This window comes from Pseudophryne corroboree, chromosome 4, assembly GCF_028390025.1.
Source record: "Pseudophryne corroboree isolate aPseCor3 chromosome 4, aPseCor3.hap2, whole genome shotgun sequence".
In the NCBI taxonomy this organism is placed as follows: Eukaryota; Metazoa; Chordata; class Amphibia; order Anura; family Myobatrachidae; genus Pseudophryne; species Pseudophryne corroboree.
Genome location: NC_086447.1, coordinates 846,868,772 through 846,887,853, shown reverse-complemented (window position 1 = coordinate 846,887,853; position 19,082 = coordinate 846,868,772). Strand labels below are relative to the sequence as shown.

The 19,082-nt window shown below is 47.2% G+C and overlaps 1 protein-coding gene across 3 annotated transcripts in view; it reads left to right on the top strand.

Moving 5' to 3' along the window:
- MTIF2 (mitochondrial translational initiation factor 2) overlaps window positions 1-17,783 on the top strand; it is a 138,657-nt gene extending 120,874 nt beyond the window's left edge. For all 3 annotated transcript variants that reach the window (XM_063918630.1, XM_063918629.1, XM_063918628.1), the window contains 5 exons: window positions 3,811-4,063; window positions 5,842-5,982; window positions 6,806-6,970; window positions 17,245-17,385; window positions 17,470-17,783. In XM_063918630.1, the coding sequence (XP_063774700.1) occupies window positions 3,811-4,063; window positions 5,842-5,982; window positions 6,806-6,970; window positions 17,245-17,385; window positions 17,470-17,642 (873 nt within the window). In that variant the 3' untranslated portion in view covers window positions 17,643-17,783. The remainder of the gene's footprint in view (window positions 1-3,810; window positions 4,064-5,841; window positions 5,983-6,805; window positions 6,971-17,244; window positions 17,386-17,469) is intronic.
- Window positions 17,784-19,082: the final 1,299 nt, after the last annotated feature.

The window sequence follows — 19,082 nt, the reverse complement described above, 5'->3', positions numbered from 1 at the left end:
TTTTCGGACACTGCCAGACAATATCTGTCATATATTACTACAGCCTCCCACTATATTCAGGAGGCGACCACTGATGCAGGCGTTATGGCGGCTAAGGCATCTACTACGTCTATCCTAGCTCGACGAATTCTGTGGTTACGGTCCTGGTCGGCGGACCTGGACTCTAAGAAGACCTTGCAGATATACTATATGGAGATGATTTGAATAAGATTGTGATTGACTTGTTGTCGGCCAAGACTGCGTTTCTCCCAAGTACTAATCATTCGGCTCCGAAAGCTAAGAGTACTACTTTTCGTTCCTTTCGCTCTCCAGGTAAAGCAAAGAGTCAGGCGTACCCGAGACAGTTTCGCACTTCCAAATCCTCTAAGCCCAAACCTGAACTTTCATGGGCTGCCCATCAGCCTGCCTCCAAACCGGACAAGCCTGCTGCATGACGGGGCGGGCCTCCCCCTGGGGGACTCCAGGGTGGGAGGCCGACTTCTGCATTTTGCCCAGGCCTGGTTAAAGACTACTTCAAACACCTGGGTGCGGGAAGTTGTCTCTCACGGGTACGCAATCTCATTCAAGAGACGTCCTCCTCACCAAATCTGCTCAACGGTTATCCCTTCGGATCCGCTGAAAGCACAGACTTTACACTTGGTTGTACAATCTCTACTAGATACTGGAGTAATTGTGCCGGTGCCTCTGTCGCAAAGAGGCAGGGGCTTCTATTCAACCCTGTTTCTAGTCCCGAAACCAAATGGGTCCTCCCGGCCTATTCTCAACCTCAAATCTTTGAACAAATTTGTGAGGGTATCCAAATTCCGTATGGAAACTCTGCGTTCTATTGTTCTGGCCATGGAACACAAGGACTGTATGGTATCCCTGGACATACAGGATGCTTACCTGCACATTCCTATTGCCATGTCACATCAGCAATATCTGCGGTTTGCTATTGGCAACCTACATGATCAATTTCAGGCCTTGCCTTTTCGGACTGACCACGGCTCCTTGGATCTTCACCAAGGTCATGGCAGTCATGACGGATCTTCTCCGCTGTCAGGTTGTCACGATCCTGCTGTATCTGGACGACTTGCTGATCCTGGCGAACTCCCCAGAGGTTCTCCTCAGTCATCTTGAACAGACGGTCCAATTCCTACAAGCCCACAGGTGGCTCATCAACTGGAAGAAGTCCTCGCTCGGAGCATGGTACACCTGGGGGCATTGTTGGACACGCACAACCATCGAGTGTTCTTGTCTCCATAAAAGATCCTGAAACTTCAGGACAGGATCAGATGCCTTCTCTCTCGCCAGAGAGTGTCAGTACACTCGGCGATGCAAGTACTAGGCCTCATGGTGTCGGCATTCGACATGGTAGAGGACGCTCAATTTCAATCCCGCCCTCTACAGAGGTTAAACCTTTCCAAATGGGACGGACTGCCTCACCGGATCAGGTCTCAACTGATCTCCTTGACTCTGGAGGTATGTCTGTCACTGAGCTGGTGGCTACAGGACCAACAGTTTAGCAGGGGCCGTCCCTTCTGGATCTCCAACTGTGTCCTCCTGACAATGGATGCCAGTCTGCAAGGTTGGGGCGTGGTGTTGGAGCAACACTCTCTCCAGGGTCGGTGGACCAGGGAGGAATCTCTCCTCCCGATAAACATTCTGGAATTGCGGGCAGTGTTCAATGCGTTGACTCTGGCCCTGCCTCTGGTACAGAACAGGCCTGTTCAAGTACATTCAGACAACCCCACCACGGTGGCGTACATAAATCATCAAGGTGGCACTCGAAGCTGCATGGCGATGTTGGAAAAGTCAAATATCCTCCGATGGGTGGAACGCCATCTGCCAACTGTATCGGCAGTGTTCATTCCAGGAGTCCTCAACTGGGAAGCGGACTTCCACAGTCATTAGGACGTGCACGCCGGAGAGTGGAGCTTTCATCCAGAAGTCTTTCAACTCCTAGTGAACAAGTGGGGCCTACCAGATGTAGACCTGATGGCGTCTCAACACAATCACAAGATTCCGGTCTTCGAAGCAAGGGCAAAGAATCATCAAGCAGCGTTCGTGGACGCACTGGCAATTCCATGGATCTTTCGGCTTCCGTACGTGTCACTTCTGCCCAGGGTAATACGGAAGTTCAAGGAAGAATACTGTTTCCAATCGCTCCAGCGTGGCCCAGACGACATTGGTTCTCAGATCTACAGGGTCACTCGATAAAGCGTCCTCTTCTACTTCCTCAACGCCCAGGACTCCTCGTTCAGGGCCCTTGTGTCTACCCGGACCTGACCAGACTGGCTTTGGCGGCATTGCTCTTGAAGCATCACTCCTGAGAGCAAAAGGATTCTCTGAGGCGGTCATTCAACCTATGTTGAAGGTCCGTAAACCAGCTTCGGCTCAGATTTATTACAGGGTCTGGAATTCTTACTTCACGTGGTGTGCTGCTAAGAATTATGATACATATACTTTCAAAGCTTCCAGACTTTTGGATTTTCTACAGCAAGGCCTAGGCTTGGGCCTTCGCCTGGCCTCCCTCAGGGTTCATATATCTGCCTTGTCGGTGTGGTTTCAGAGAAAGATTGCGTTTCTTCCTGATGTTCACACTTTCACTCAGGGAGTTCTAGGTATTCAGCCTCCCTATGTCCCTCCTGTGGCTCCATGGGATCTGTCTGTTGTCAATAAATGCCCTGCAAGAGTCTCCATTCGAACCTCTTGAGTCTGTGGACCTTAAATGCCTTACATTTAATGTCGTTTTTCTGTTGGCTACTGCCTCTGCTAGGAGGGTGTCGGACTTAGGTGCTTTGTCCTGTCGTCCGCCCTTTCTGATTTTTCACCGTGACCGGGCACTTCTTCGAACGTGCCCTGGTTATTTACCTAATGTGGTATCATCTTTTCACCTTAACCAGGAGATTGTGGTTTCCGGCCTTCATCTCTTCTGATTTGTCCTCCAAAGAGAGATGTTTGGACGTGGTACGGGCTCTCCGTATTTATGTGGAAAGGACTCTCTCTATCAGGAGGTCAGATTCCCTTTTTGTATTTTCTGGTTTTCACAAACGTGGCTGGCCTGCGAATAAGCAAACCTTAACAAGATGGATATTAGAATGGTGATTGCACAAGTCTATGCGCAGGCTGGGCTCCCAGCTCCTGTTGCTATCAAAGCCCATTCTACTCGGTCTGTTGGACCTTCTCGGGCGGCCCACCGTGGCGCGTCCGCAGAACATTTGTGCAAGGCGGCTACATGGTCCTCAGTGAACACATTCATCAGGTTCTATGCTTTTGACACTTCCGCCTCCCAGGATGCTTCCTTTGGACGCCGGGTTCTTGTGCCTGCTACAGTGCGTCCCCTCCCATAAGGAACTGCTTTAGGACATCCCTGATGTTATTCCCTGTGGAATACCAGTATACCCCGCTGCAGAAAAGGAGATTTATGGTAAGACTTACCATTGTTAAATCTCTTTCTGCGAGGTACACTGGTTTCCACAGGGCGCCCACCCTGACTCACTTGGCTTCTTTGGGGTCGTATGGCATTAGCCGCTAGTCCCTTCTCCTGTCGTGAGAATGTGGTTCTATGTGACTAACATCTACCGTCTCTTACCTTTTACTGCATTGGACTGGTTAACAAAACTGAGCTCCTGTGCCTGGAGGTGGGGCTGTAGAGAAGGCGGTGCAGTGCATCCTGCAAACAGTCAAAGCTTTAGCCTGTTGGTGCTTCGGATCAAGATCCAACTCTACACCCCAATGTTATTCCCTGTGGAAACCAGTGTACCTCGTAGCAAGAGATTTAACAATGGTAAGTCTTACCATAAATCTCCTGTTCTTGTCACTTTCTAGCACCGGGCCAAGGAAGTTCTTCAGTGGAGGACGTATGTAGAAGAGCAGGAAGAAATCAAAAAGGACATGGAAGTGATTGAAGTTAAGCAGAAAGAGCACAGAGAGGCTCACAGACAAAATTTGGATACTTACCTGGGCCTGACCTGGAAACAGAAGAAATATATGTTGTATAAGGCTAACAAGTATCTCATGGGAAAGAGACCATCGGAAAAGCTAACAGATGACAAACCGGTAGTCCCTCTTATAATAAAAGGTGACTATTTAATTTTAGCTGTCGTTTGTGTAACTCTGTTGCTTTTGATGCTTAGATCGGGATAAGAAACCTCTGGTGGAAAGCCCGGTCTTGTTTACCAAGTTGGAATATAGTAGCTGTAAAGGGGGGTACACACGGAGAGATCCGTGCCTAAATTCAAAGCAATCTGACTTGATTGCTTAGAAATTAAGCACGGATCTGTCCGTGTGTATGCCCGTAGCGATGCGCGGTACTATCGCTGACTCTAGATTTGGCAGGCATGCATGCCAAATCTAGGAGATTGCTCACTTCACTGCTGTGTGAAGCGAGCGCCTCCCGTTCCCCCACCCTCGCCCAGCACACATCGTGCTGAGCGGGGCAGAGATCTGTGCTGAGCGGTCTGTGCTACATCGCTTGAGATGTGTCCAATAACATCTAGCACAAGTGTGGAGTGTTGCGGTCAGTCTAGCTGTGTCCACTTTCCATTGTTACACGTATTGTGCACAATTTATAACCCCATTCTTGCAGTTGCAGAATTCTTTTCCTAGTTCCATTTTCTCTCTCTCTCTGTTGTTTTAGTCCTCTGGTTCGCTGTTTCCTTAATACTTTGTACTAGATTGTACACAATATAGTCATCATTTCCTTGCCTGTACAGTCTGTTTTGTCGTGCAATAATGACCCAGTGGGGCCGCACATCGGTATCGCATGAAAAATAGACTGTGCAGGCAAGGCAATTTTCACTATATTGTGTACAAAGTATAGTCAAGAACGTCCACAGCTAAAATCACACCGTGTGTATAGACCATATTGATGCTTCTGGGCTTGGAAATCTCATAGTAAAATCGGGGCCGCTCACCGGTATCGCAAGCTGTGTACACACGGTGCGATTTGCACTAACTTTCCTTACGATTTTGACTATATAGTATATAAGGTTACATTGCACTGTGTGTATGCAGCTTTACTTTAGTTCTCTGGTTCGCTATTTCATTTCACAGATCCAAGTCAGGCCATACGTAATATATGTACTAAATCTGCCTGTTACATGGAGTGCTTTGATATTTTGCTCGCCCCATTTAGGCCTCTGTCTGTAAAGTTTATTCTTCTAATAAAAAAAGCAGAATACACTACTTTTATTATTTCGTTCATCATACCCAATAACAGGTCAATCATTCCATTAAAGCAACTTTGATTTTTTTAACTACTATTTATATACCTTTACTTATGTAACGCCCTGGAGCGCCAGTTTGCAAAATGGCTAATTCATCGGTCAATGATTGGGGATGCGACTGCGGTATCTCAGTGGGGTGTAGTATGTTATGCCGGCGGCCGGGCTCCCGGCGACCAGCATGCCGGCGCCGGAATCCCGACCGCTGGCATAGCGACAGCTGGGCGAGCGCAAATGAGCCCCTTGCGGGCTCGCTGCGCTTGCCGCGCTATTTATTCTCCCTCCAGGGGGGTCGTGGACCCCCAAGAGGGAGAAGAACAGTCAGTATGCTGGCAGTCGGGATTCTGGCGCCGGTATGCTGGTCGTCGGGAGCCCGGCCACCGGCAAAGTGAAGACCACCCATCTCAGTGATAACCTCACCCAAGCAGACTTAGCTAAAGCAAACCCCTAATCCACAGTTAGGCAGACTAGCTGTCTGATGAACTGCTTGGTGGTGCTGAGCAGTAATTCCCAGAATATTTTGCTAACCATTTGTAGTTTTAATGGTCAAGTGCTAGAGAATCACAAGTGTCCTATAAGGATCAGTCTACATCCCACCCGTGGCTGTTCATGTCCTCTCTGTTCCTCCATGTAGGTGATGTTGATGGGTCTGTAGAAGCCATTCTCAATGTTATAGACTCCTATGATGCAGAGGAAGAGTGTGACCTGGATTTGATCCATTTTGGAGTTGGGGACATCAGTGAGAGTGACGTTGTTCTGGCAGAAACATTTAAAGGTACAGTTGCTATTATTTAGGCAAGCCCAGCTGAAAGGGTCGTATATGTTTCCCACCCCCATTCTGCTCTTTGCACTGAGCCCCAACCCTCGCATTACCCTGTATCGGAGATTTTGAACATGTCACTTTTGGAAGACAAGAACTTGGGAGGAGGTGATCATTTTTTTTTTTACCTCTGGTGTCGGAGTAACAAAGTGCATCACAGAGAGGTAAAACACTTAGCAAAACAATGGATCTGTTCTCTTATTGCCTAAATCCAGCTGGCTGGTCTTGCACCAACTGTAGGGAAAATCTCACAAAAATTAAAATAAAGTCATTACTTTGGGCCTGATTTTGAGGTGGGAATAAATCAAGAAAGAAGTAACTAGATCTGAGCGGGGAGTGTCCAAACTCAAATCTAAAGTGCAGTGTACAAATAAAGCTGTCCAGTATTTGTGGGCTTCATGCAAAAGCAGTCAGTATTTACCCTGCATGCAAAAACAATGAATGTATTGGTCCCTTTTGCATTGCAACATGGTTTGTCCAAGTGCACAGTTACTTGCTCTTTCTTGCTTTATTTCCATCTCAGAATCAGGTCCTGTGTCTCTATTGGACAAATCGAATCCTACACCACAAATACTACTCACTTGCAAAAGTTGAAGATACAAGTTCAAAGCAGATAATTTAGGTTGCCAAGATTTCACATTAATAGCTGAATTCAGACTTGAAAGCCAGGGAAGGATTGACAAGGCTATATTTTTGTAGGTGTTACATCACATTTGGATAAATAAATGCTTCCCATTTTTGTTATCTGTGTTGTTGTTGTTGTTTGTTTTTTAACCAGGTTGTGTGTATGGATTCAATGTGAATGCTAACAAGTCCATCCAGCAGCTTGCAGCCAAGAAGGATGTTTCCATCAAACTTCACAAGGTCATCTATCATCTTATCGAAGATTTGAAAGGCGAACTCAGCAGTAAATTGCAGCCATTAGTAGAAGAGACTGTAAAAGGTGCGCAACAGGAGTCGATAGCCAACTGTCAGTAAATGGTCTACAGTCAGTAATAAATAGATTCCCACCAGTAAGAGAACATTATAGGCTTAAGCATGTTCTCCTATCTTTGAAATACAATAATGTAGGAACAAGGTGCAGGTGCACCATACACCATTAAAATTATAACCATAATATTCGAGGTTCTTGGCATATATTGGCCAGTATATCAGCCTGCCCACCTACTTCACGGTGACCTCGTCAGACAGGTCCCTAACACTATAGGGGTTTCACTCTGGGTAGCAGAGCACCCCCAAACTACCCCAGCCACACCACCCCAAGGCATCACACAGAAAAAGAATAGGAGTGAAACACAAGTGTTAAGCAAATGAAAGAGGCTGCTGAGTGTTAAAGAAAAAAAGAGGACAGCAGTAAGGTGTCAGAGTGTTAGAAAGTGAGGTTTAGCTGAGCAGTGTTACAAGTGTAAATGATATGTGAAAAATGCTACATAAATATAAAACAAACACAAGGTGATATGTGTTAAAAATAAATGTAAGGTGGTGATGCCTCAAAGTGGCCCAGCCAGAGCAATACAGGGAGCTCCACGCCCCAAATGTTCACCCCCCCCCCGAACTGACTTTGTATATAATTGAAAGGATCTTATCTATGCCTTTTGTGCAGTCAACATGTGCTGGTTCCCTGTTTAAAAGCCTGAGAGGCAGCGGGTGGGGTGCTAATCCAGAGATGAGGGCGTCCCAAGCTAAACCTCACTTTCTTACACTCTGACACCTTACTGCTGTCCTCTTTTTTTTCTTTAACACTCAGCAGCCTCTTTCATTTGCTTAACACATCTTTCACTCCTATTCTTTTTCTGTGTGATGCCCTGGGGTGGTGTGGCTGGGGTAGTTTGGGGGTGCTCTGCGCCCCAGAGGCGAACCCCTATAGTGTTAGGGACCTGTCCAACGAGGTCACCGTGAAGTAGGTGGGCAGGCTGATATACTGGCTAATATATGCCAAGAACCTCGAATGTTATGGTTATAATTTTACTGGTGTATGGTGCACCTGCACCTTGTTCCTATATTGTAGTACTAAGTCCCAGCAAGGTAGCACATCCCATTATAAGAAGCTAGAGTGTTCAGTCCAGGCCCGCTCTCCATATGAAATACAATATTGCACAGTAACCAATGACCACATATGATACCCGTTGTGTCTACTTTGGCTGCTGCTCCTGCTCTCCGTTCCGGACACATCTGATGTAGTGTAATAACGTGTCCATAACAAATAGCGTGGGTGACTGCCGGATGTATCAGATCATCCAAACACCTTTAATGTTCTCTACAGATGTGTATCTGATGGAGGAAGCCGGGTGCAGCACAGAGGTTTCTACTGTTTATGGGATCTTACTGCTTATAGCAAAGCTGCCAGTTGGCAGAAATAGGGCAACTTAATGTCTTTCACTCCCACAGTTTACTTCCAGCAGGCTTTGCTTTGCAGTTATGGCCTGATTCAGACATGTACGCAGACCTGATGGTTTGTGTACAAGCAGATGGTTGGGGAGCTGCTCATGCACAGGACCTCACACGCAGTGCCCCCTAAGCCCCAGTCTGATTGATAGGAGACTGGGTCCGTTCTAGAAAAGAGACGTTGGATTCACTGTTCTTTTAACCACTTAACTGACAATTTTTTTCCAAAAAAAACGCTCCGAAATTGTTTTTTTTTTTTATGAGTGAATTTAGGTGAAGAACATGAATTTAACCCTATCCAAAATGATTTGACTTAAAAAAATATTATTATTTTTTGGATTTAAAAAAAAAATATTTCCCCCCCAAACATCGATCGGGAACATCGCAACCATCAGAACATCGGTAACATTGCAACTTTACTTTTTAGATCCCGGACAGCCTCCAGGTATACAAGGGGGGTCTGGGTGTGGCTTGGGAAGGGGTTAATTTACACTCTGTTGTCTGCAGCCGCTGGGAGTGGGGGATCCTCCAAGCTGACCGATCTGCTGATCGGCAGCACAGCAGACACAGCAAGGGGGGGAGGGGGGGTGCAGGGAGGCAGAGGGACCTTCCGGGTCCCTCTGACAGCAGCAGCGGAGGGAAGTTTCTCTTCCCTACCGCAGCTAACACAGTTTATCTGCCTGGTTGCATCTTGTGCGATCAGGTCAGATAAAGCAAAAATATGGGGTGGTCCACAAGCGCTGCAGATAATGAATGAGTGGTTCTCAGTTTATCAGAACCATATACGACTTCACAGAACACATGGATTCTTCCAATACGTGACACTTCGCAACTTCTCAAAGGTTCGCACCTTACGACTAACCTCCTCAACACGGGATATATACGTCAAAAGGTTTCTTTAGACAGAGTTTGAGACATGCTGTGATCGGCTATAAAATCGTTGGTTACCAGTGGAAACCTTGGGGCCTGCTGCCAATAAAGATACCTTTCAAGGAATATAGGGCATCTTAATGAGGTGAGTGCCCCCTCTAAGGGACGGGTTGTGGAATCATTGTGATCCTGGAGAAATAAATATAGATGAGAAGATTGTCTAAAGAAACCTTTTGACGTATATATCCCGTGTTGAGGAGGTTAGTCGTAAGGTGCGAACCTTTGAGAAGTTGCAAAGTGTCACGTATTGGAAGAATCCATGTGTTCCGTGAAGTCGTATATGGTTCTGATAAACTGAGAACCACTCATTCATTATCTGCAGCGCTTGTGGACCACCCCATATTTCTCTGACGTCCTAAGAGGATGCTGGGGACTCCGTCAGGACCATGGGATTAGCGGCTCCGCAGGAGACAGGGCACAAAAGTAAAAGCTTTAGGATCAGGTGGTGTGCACTGGCTCCTCCCCCCATGACCCTCCTCCAAGCCTCAGTTAGATTTTTGTGCCCGGCCGAGAAGGGTGCAATCTAGGTGGCTCTCCTAAAGAGCTGCTTAGAGTAAAAGTTTTGTTAGGTTTTTTTTATTTTCAGTGAGTCCTGCTGGCAACAGGCTCACTGCTACGAGGGACTTAGGGGAGAAGAAGTGAACTCACCTGCGTGCAGGATGGATTGGCTTCTTAGGCTACTGGACACCATTAGCTCCAGAGGGATCGAACACAGGCCCAGCCATGGAGTCCGGTCCCAGAGCCGCGCCGCCGACCCCCTTGCAGATGCCGAAGAGTGAAGAGGTCCAGAAACCGGCGGCAGAAGACTTTTCAGTCTTCATGAGGTAGCGCACAGCACTGCAGCTGTGCGCCATTGTTGTCAGCACACTTCACACCAGCGGTCACTGAGGGTGCAGGGCGCTGGGGGGGGCGCCCTGGGCAGCAATGAAATACCTATACTGGCTAAAAGATACATCACATATAGCCCCTGGGGCTATATGGATGTATTTAACCCCTGCCAGGTCTCAGAAAAACGGGAGAAGAAGCCCGCCGAAAAGGGGGCGGAGCCTATTCTCCTCAGCACACAGCGCCATTTTCCCTCACAGAAATGCTGGTGGGAAGGCTCCCAGGCTCTCCCCTGCACTGCACTACAGAAACAGGGTTAAAACAGAGAGGGGGGGCACTTATTTGGCGATATGATTATATATATTAAGATGCTATAAGGGAAAAACACTTATATAAAGGTTGTCCCTGTATAATTATAGCGTTTTGGTGTGTGCTGGCAAACTCTCCCTCTGTCTCCCCAAAGGGCTAGTGGGGTCCTGTCCTCTATCAGAGCATTCCCTGTGTGTGTGCTGTGTGTCGGTATGTGTGTGTCGACATGTATGAGGACGATGTTGGTGAGGAGGCGGAGCAATTGCCTGTAATGGTGATGTCACTCTCTAGGGAGTCGACACCGGAATGGATGGCTTATTTAGGGAATTACGTGATAATGTCAACACGCTGCAAGGTCGGTTGACGACATGAGACGGCCGGCAAACCAATTAGTACCTGTCCAGGCGTCTCAAACACCGTCAGGGGCTTTAAAACGCCCATTTACCTCAGTCGGTCGACACAGACACGGACACTGACTCCAGTGTCGACGGTGAAGAAACAAACGTATTTTCCATTTGGGCCACACGTTACATGTTAAGGGCAATGAAGGAGGTGTTACATATTTCTGATACTACAAGTACCACAAAAGAGGGTATTATGTGGGGTGTGAAAAAACTACCTGTAGTTTTTCCTGAATCAGATAAATTAAATGAAGTGTGTGATGATGCGTGGGTTTTCCCCGATAGAAAATTATTGGCGTTATACCCTTTCCCGCCAGAAGTTAGGGCGCGTTGGGAAACACTCCTTAGGGTGGATAAAGCGCTCACACGCTTATCAAAACAAGTGGCGTTACCGTCTCCAGATACGGCCGCCCTCAAGGAGCCAGCTGATAGGAGGCTGGAAAATATCCTAAAAAGTATATACACACATACTGGTGTTATACTGCGACCAGCGATCGCCTCAGCCTGGATGTGCAGCGCTGGGGTGGCTTGGTCGGATTCCCTGACTAAAAATATTGATACCCTTGACAGGGACAGTATTTTATTGACTAGAGCATTTAAAGGATGCATTTCTATATATGCGAGATGCACAGAGGGATATTTGCACTCTGGCATCAAGAGTAAGTGCGATGTCCATATCTGCCAGAAGATGTTTATGGACACGACAGTGGTCAGGTGATGCAGATTCCAAACGGCACATGGAAGTATTGCCGTATAAAGGGGAGGAGTTATTTGGGGTCGGTCCATCGGACCTGGTGGCCACGGCAACACCTGGAAAATCCACCTTTTTTACCCCAAGTCACATCTCAGCAGAAAAAGACACCGTCTTTTCAGCCTCAGTCCTTTCGTCCCCATAAGGGCAAGCAGGCAAAAGGCCAGTCATATCTGCCCAGGGATAGAGGAAAGGGAAGAAGACTGCAGCAGGCAGCCCATTCCCAGGAACAGAAGCCCTCCACCGCTTTTGCCAAGTCCTCAGCATGACGCTGGGGCCGTACAAACAGCTGCGGTGGGGGGTCGTCTCAAGAGTTTCAGCGCGCAGTGGGCTCACTCGCAAGTGGACCCCTGGATCCTACAAGTAGTATCCCAGGGGTACAGATTGGAAGTTCGAGACGTCTCCCCCTCGCAGGTTCCTGAAGTCTGTTTTACCAACGTCTCCCTCCGACAGGGAGGCAATATTGGAAACAATTCACAAGCTGTATTCCCAGCAGGTGATAATCAAAGTACCCCTCCTACAACAAGGAAAGGGGTATTATTCCACACTATATTGTGGTACTGAAGCCAGACGGCTCGGTGAGACCTATTCTAAATCTGAAATATTTGAACGCTTACATACAAAGGTTCAAATCAAGATGGAGTCACTCAGAGCAGTGATAGCGAACCAGGAAGGGGACTATATGGTGTCCCTGGACATCAAGGATGCTTACCTCCATGTCCCAATTTGCCCTTCTCACCAAGGGTACCTCAGGTTCGTGGTACAAAACTGTCACTATCAGTTTCAGACGCTGCCGTTTGGATTGTCCACGGCACCCCGGGTCTTTACCTAGGTAATGGCCGAAATGATGATTCTTCTTCAAAGAAAAGGCGTCTTAATTATCCCTTACTTGGACGATCTCCTGATAAGGGCAAGGTCAGAGAACAGTTGGAGGTCGGAGTAGCACTATCTCAAGTAGTTCTACGACAGCACGGGTGGATTCTAAATATTCCAAAATCGCAGCTGTCTCCGACGACACGTCTGCTGTTCCTAGGGATGATTCTGGACACAGTCCAGAAAAAGGTGTTTCTCCGGGAGGAGAAAGCCAGGGAGTTATCCGAGCTAGTCAGGAACCTCCTAAAACCAGGAAAAGTGTCAGTGCATCATTGCACAAGGGTCCTGGGAAAAATGGTGGCTTCTTACGAAGCGATTCCATTCGGCAGATTTCACGCAAGAACTTTTCAGTGGGATCTGCTGGAAAAATGGTCCGGATCGCATCTTCAGATGCATCAGCGGATAACCCTGTCTCCAAGGACAAGGGTGTCTCTTCTGTGGTGGCTGCAGAGTGCTCATCTACTAAAGGGCCACAGATTCGGCATTCAGGACTGGGTCCTGGTGACCACGGATGCCAGCCTGAACGGCTGGGGAGCAGTCACACAAGGAAAAAATTTCCAGGGAGTGTGATCAAGTCTGGAGACTTCTCTCCACATAAATATACTGGAGCTAAGAGCAATTTACAATGCTCTAAGCTTAGCAAGACCTCTGCTTCAAGGTCAGCCGGTATTGATCCAGTGGGACAACATCACGGCAGTCGCCCACGTAAACAGACTGGGCGGCACAAGAAGCAGGAGGGCAATGGCAGAAACTGCAAGGATTCTTCGCTGGGCGGAAAATCATGTGTTAGCACTGTCAGCAGTGTTCATTCCGGGAGTGGACAACTGGGAAGCAGACTTCCTCAGCACGACCTCCACCCGGGAGAGTGGGGACTTCATCGGGAAGTCTTCCACATGATTGTGAACCGTTGGGAAAGACCAAAGGTGGACATGATGGCGTCCCGCCTGAACAAAAAACTGGACAGGTATTGCGCCAGGTCAAGAGACCCTCAGGCAATAGCTGTGGACGTTCTGGTAACACCGTGGGTGTACCAGTCGGTGTATGTGTTCCCTCCTCTGCTTCTCATATCTAAGGTACTGAGAATTATAAGACGTAGAGGAGTAAGAACTATACTCGTGGCTCCGGATTGGCCAAGAAGGACTTGGTACCCGGAACTTCAAGAGTTGCTCACAGAGGACTCATGGCCTCTGCCGCTAAGAAGGGACTTGCTTCAGCAAGTACCATGTCTGTTCCAAGACTTACCGCGGCTGCGTTTGACGGCATGGCGGTTGAGCGCCGGATCCTAAGGGAAAAAGGCATTCCGGAAGAGGTCATTCCTACCCTGGTCAAAGCCAGGAAGGAGGTGACCGCACGACATTATCACCACATGTGGCAAAAATATGTTGCGTGGTGTGAGGCCAGGAAGGCCCCACGAAGAAATTTCAACTCGGTCGATTCCTGCATTTCCTGCAAACAGGAGTGTCTATGGGCCTCAAATTGGGGTCCATTAAGGTTCAAATTTCGGCCCTGTCGATTTTCTTCCAGAAAGAATTGGCTTCAGTTCCTGAAGTCCAGAAGTTTGTCAAGGGAGTACTGCATATACAACCCCCTTTTGTGCCTCCAGTGGCACTGTGGGATCTCAACGTAGTTCTGGGATTCCTTAAATCACATTGGTTTAAACCGCTCAAATCTGTGGATTTGAAATATTTCACATGGAAAGTGACCATGATGTTGGCCCTGGCCTCGGCCAGGCGAGTGTCAGAATTGGCGGCTTTGTCTCACAAAAGCCCATATCTGATTGTCCATTCGGACAGGGCAGAGCTGCGGACTCGTCCCCAGTTTCTCCATAAGGTGGTGTCAGCGTTTCACCTGAACCAGCTTATTGTGGTACCTGCGGCTACTAGGGACTTGGAGGACTCCAAGTTGCTAGATGTTGTCAGGGCCCTGAAAATATAGGTTTCCAGGACGGCTGGAGTCAGGAAAACTGACTTGCTGTTATCCTGTATGCACCCAACAAACTGGGTGCTCTTGCTTCTAAGCAGACGATTGCTAGTTGGATGTGTAGTACAATTCAGCTTGCACATTCTGTGGCAGGCCTGCCACAGCCAAAATATGTAAATGCCCATTCCACAAGGAAGGTGGGCTCATCTTGGGCGGCTGCCCGAGGGGTCTCGGCTTTACAACTTTGCCGAGCTGCTACTTGGTCAGGGGCACACCCTGGCTGAGGAGGACCTGGAGTTCTCTCACTCGGTGCTGCAGAGTCATCCGCACTCTCCCGCCCGTTTGGGAGCTTTGGTATAATCCCCATGGTCCTGACGGAGTCCCCAGCATCCACTTAGGACGTCAGAGAAAATAAGAATTTACTTACCGATAATTCTATTTCTCGTAGTCCGTAGTGGATGCTGGGCGCCCATCCCAAGTGCGGATTGTCTGCATTACTTGTACATAGTTATTGTTACAAAAATCGGGTTATTATTGTTGTGAGCCATCTTTTCAGAGGCTCCGCTGTTATCATGCTGTTAACTGGGTTCAGATCACAGGTTGTACAGTGTGATTGGTGTGGCTGGTATGAGTCTTACCCGGGATTCAAAATCCTTCCTTATTGTGTACGCTCGTCCGGGCACAGTATCCTAACTGAGGCTTGGAGGAGGGTCATGGGGGGAGGAGCCAGTGCACACCACCTGATCCTAAAGCTTTTACTTTTGTGCCCTGTCTCCTGCGGAGCCGCTAATCCCCATGGTCCTGACGGAGTCCCCAGCATCCACTACGGACTACGAGAAATAGAATTATCGGTAAGTAAATTCTTATTTTTTGTTGTATAAATTGTCTCAAGGAGTTGTGCTCTTGGGGGTTGGTACTGAGCCGCAGCAGGGGCGCGAGTGACCATTTTCTGTTTGTGGTATAGGTCAGATAAAGCACTTGCAGGCATGGTCGCATCTGATGCAACCATGCCAGGCAAGTGGTTAAAGTGATCTTGGAGGAGATTTATCAAATCTTGGAGCAAGAGATAAAGTAGAGAGACATAATGAAACAATCGGCTTCTTACTTTTGTCTTACAGGCTGTGTTTGAAAAATTACAGGAGCTGATTGGTTGATAGTTTCTCACTCAAAGCTTTGATAAATCACTACCTAAGGGGCATATGTACTAGCTTTGAAGAATGATAAAGTGAAGAGAGATAAAGTACCGGTCAGTTAGCTCCTAACTATCATTTTTCAAACACCTCCTGTAACATGACAGTAGCTGATTGGCTGGTACTTTATCTCTTTCTCCACTTTATCGCTGTCTGGACGGGATGTACTAAAGAATCACATCTGCGATGCGATACATCTTGCTACTTATCGGGTACATACCGGCGTTTATAACACAAAGGGGGAAACGTGAAGAGAAGCCCAAAGGCTTTTGTTGGGTATCGCCACATAAGGCTTTTGTTGGGTATCGCCACATAAGGCTTTTGTTGGGTATCGCCACATAAGGCTTTTGTTGGGTATCGCCACATAAGGCTTTTGCTGGGTAGCGCCACATAAGGCTTTTGTTGGGTATCGCCACATAAGGCTTTTGTTGGGTATCGCCACATAAGGCTTTTGCTGGGTAGCGCCACATAAGGCTTTTGTTGGGTATCGCCACATAAGGCTTTTGCTGGGTAGCGCCACATAAGGCTTTTGCTGGGTAGCGCCACATAAGGCTTTTGTTGGGTAGCGCCACATAAGGCTTTTGTTGGGTAGCGCCACATAAGGCTTTTGTTGGGTAGCGCCACATAAGGATCCAAGCTCCGGAAAGTAGCGCATTCCGGAGCTTGGTACTTATGGAAATGCAGCCAAACCACAGAAAACAGGATTTTTGGCCCCATTTTCACCTTTAGTACATCCTGCCCTCTAAGGCATACAACATCTGACCCTTAGAGAGGTCTCTGTTCCTTGTGTACAGATCATAGTACCTGAGTGATGTGAACGGTTTGTACTATCAGGCAGGATGCGGCTGTAGCAGTAATTAGATGTGAAGTAACTGCTACAGCCGTCCCGCGGGCTCTGGTCTTCTACAGGAGGCGACAGAACGATTGTTTCCAAGCCAACCTGGCTCCTCCTCTTTATATTACAGAAGGAAAAGCAACTAACCATAAAAAAGCATTTACCACCCATGGGGTCTATTTACTAAGCCTTGGACATAGATAAAGTACCAGCCAATCAGCTCCTAGCTGCCATGTTACAGGCTGTGTTTGAAAATTGACAGAAGCTGATTGGCTGGTGCTTTATCTTTGCCCACTTTATCTCCGTCCAGGGCTTAGTAAATAGACTGCCATGTCTGATAATGGTCCATGGGGGTCATTTTTGAGAACACCTTCTACCATATTAGACAAATTGCCGATCTTTGCGTTGTCAAATGGGAGTATTCTTTCAAATTGATGCAAAACGATGAAAAGATGAAGTTGCTCATCACAAGAAATTATATGGCAGTTAATTAAAGCAAACATTTAATTGATTGCTATAGGCAACACCACATCTGTTCCTTTGTATCTGTGTCCACAAATGGCTGCTGACATCTGCGAGGAGCTGCGCATTTAGCGGTATAGTACGAGAATGACACTGACGTCCCCAAGCAGATTCCTTCCTCAGCAGGGAATATGACATGAAGCAAGCATGACTATAGCAGTATTCTGTGGTTACTGTCAGAATGTACTGTCTCATCTTAGGGTGATGTAACCCCATGGCAATACACTGCATTCATCCGCACAGATCAGTAACGTAAATGATTTCTCACCCGTACAGGAGAAGCTTCTGTTCTGGCTTTATTTGACGTTGCCGTAGGCAAGAAGACGGTACAAGTGGCAGGCTGCAGGGTTCAGAGCGGTGTCATAGATAAGAAGATGAAAATTAGGTTGATCCGTAACCGTGAAGTTATTTGGGAAGGTAAATGAGGCGGATTCTGACCTCCGTTAGTCAGCTCCATATATGTGTCAACATTTCATTTACTCTGAATGATTTTCCCCACAGGGTCACTAACATCCCTGAAGCACCACAAGAACGATGTCCCCACAGTAAAGACAGGAGTGGAGTGCGGCATGAGTTTGGATGATGATGATGTTGAGATAAAAGTTGGAGATGAAATAATCTGCATTGAGGAGAAAACCGTACCTCAGAAAATATCATGGGATCCTGGATTTTAGGTGTCCAGTTGTTTGGTGTGTGTAATACACATGAGCACTTACCTGTACTGTCCTCCCAATTAATGAGGTGCTGCTATTGTACTACTAATGTGAGTGCGCTCCTAGTAAACGGGACTTAATAAATGAGACTTTTTCATTGAACATTAGTAGTATCCACCACCTGTCGCTTTCCCTAATCCCGTGACTAGATGGTGCCTGTGTAATGGGCCTGCCAGTGTGTACAGTGTAAAAGGTGAGAGTTGTGGTTGCTGAGGTGTCTGTATCCATTGACCGTCCTGAACTGTTTTAATCCGGCCTCCATGTTATCCTGCGTTATCCTTTAATGGACCCCATGTCAGTCTTGGTTGGGGAATACTACTTTCTCTTTTATCAGGAAACACAGGAACAGTGGCTATGGGCCCTCCTTCCTAGAGTTTGGACTCGCGGCAAGAAACCAGTAACTCCTCTTATAAGCCATATACAGGTGAAACTCAGAAAATTAAAATATCGTGCAAAAGTCCATTTATTTCAGTAATTCGACTTAAAAGGTGAAACTAATATATAATATATACTCATTACACGCAAAGTGAGATATTTCAAGCCTTTATTTGTTATCATTTTGTTGATTGTGGTTTACAGTTTAAGAAAACCCCAAATCCAAAATCTCGGAAAATTCGAATATTACATAAAATCAGTAATAAAAAGGATTTTAAATACAGAAATGTCGGCCCTCTGAAAAGTATAATCATGCATATGTACTCGGTACTTGATTTGGGCCCCTTTTGCATGAATTACTGCCTCAGTGCAGCGTGGCATGGATTCTATCAGACTGTGGTACTGCTGAGGTGTTATGAAAGACCAGGATGCTTCAATAGCGGCCTCGCGAGGTGCAGAGTGAGGGGTTGTTTGTTCAACCCCTAACAGATGCCTGAAGGTGACGACAGTGGTAAGTACAAACCCGGGGGGCCTCGCTTGGGGGGGTCCCCCGGTTCATTGTGCAGCTAACACGCAGGGGAAGCATACGGGTCCCTCCTGGATAAGCAGTGGGCTTAACTTATCATTTATGAGTCGTTTTAAGCATTTTGGAGACATTGCCAATATAAAAAACTTCAGTAGTTCTGGTGCTATTAAGGGGTGCGGAGCTACATCAGAGCGGGCTCAGCGGCATTTTGGCGCCTTCCTCTGCATAAGCAGCATCACACAGCTCCTCCAGATGCAGGACATGCTGGATCACTGGTACAGGGGAGAGTCGCTATTTGTGAACATTACTGATAATAAATTATTTTAAAACAAGCAGTGTTTCACTGATATAATCGCTAGCAGCTTCACTGGGGCTCTCTAGCTTTCTCTATCTGTGCCTTCTCTTCCTCCGTGTCTCCTCTCGCATACAGTGGGGCAGGCTTGCATTATAACTGTCTGTGTTGTATGTGTGTTATTGTGTGTTACTTTCATTATGGTAAA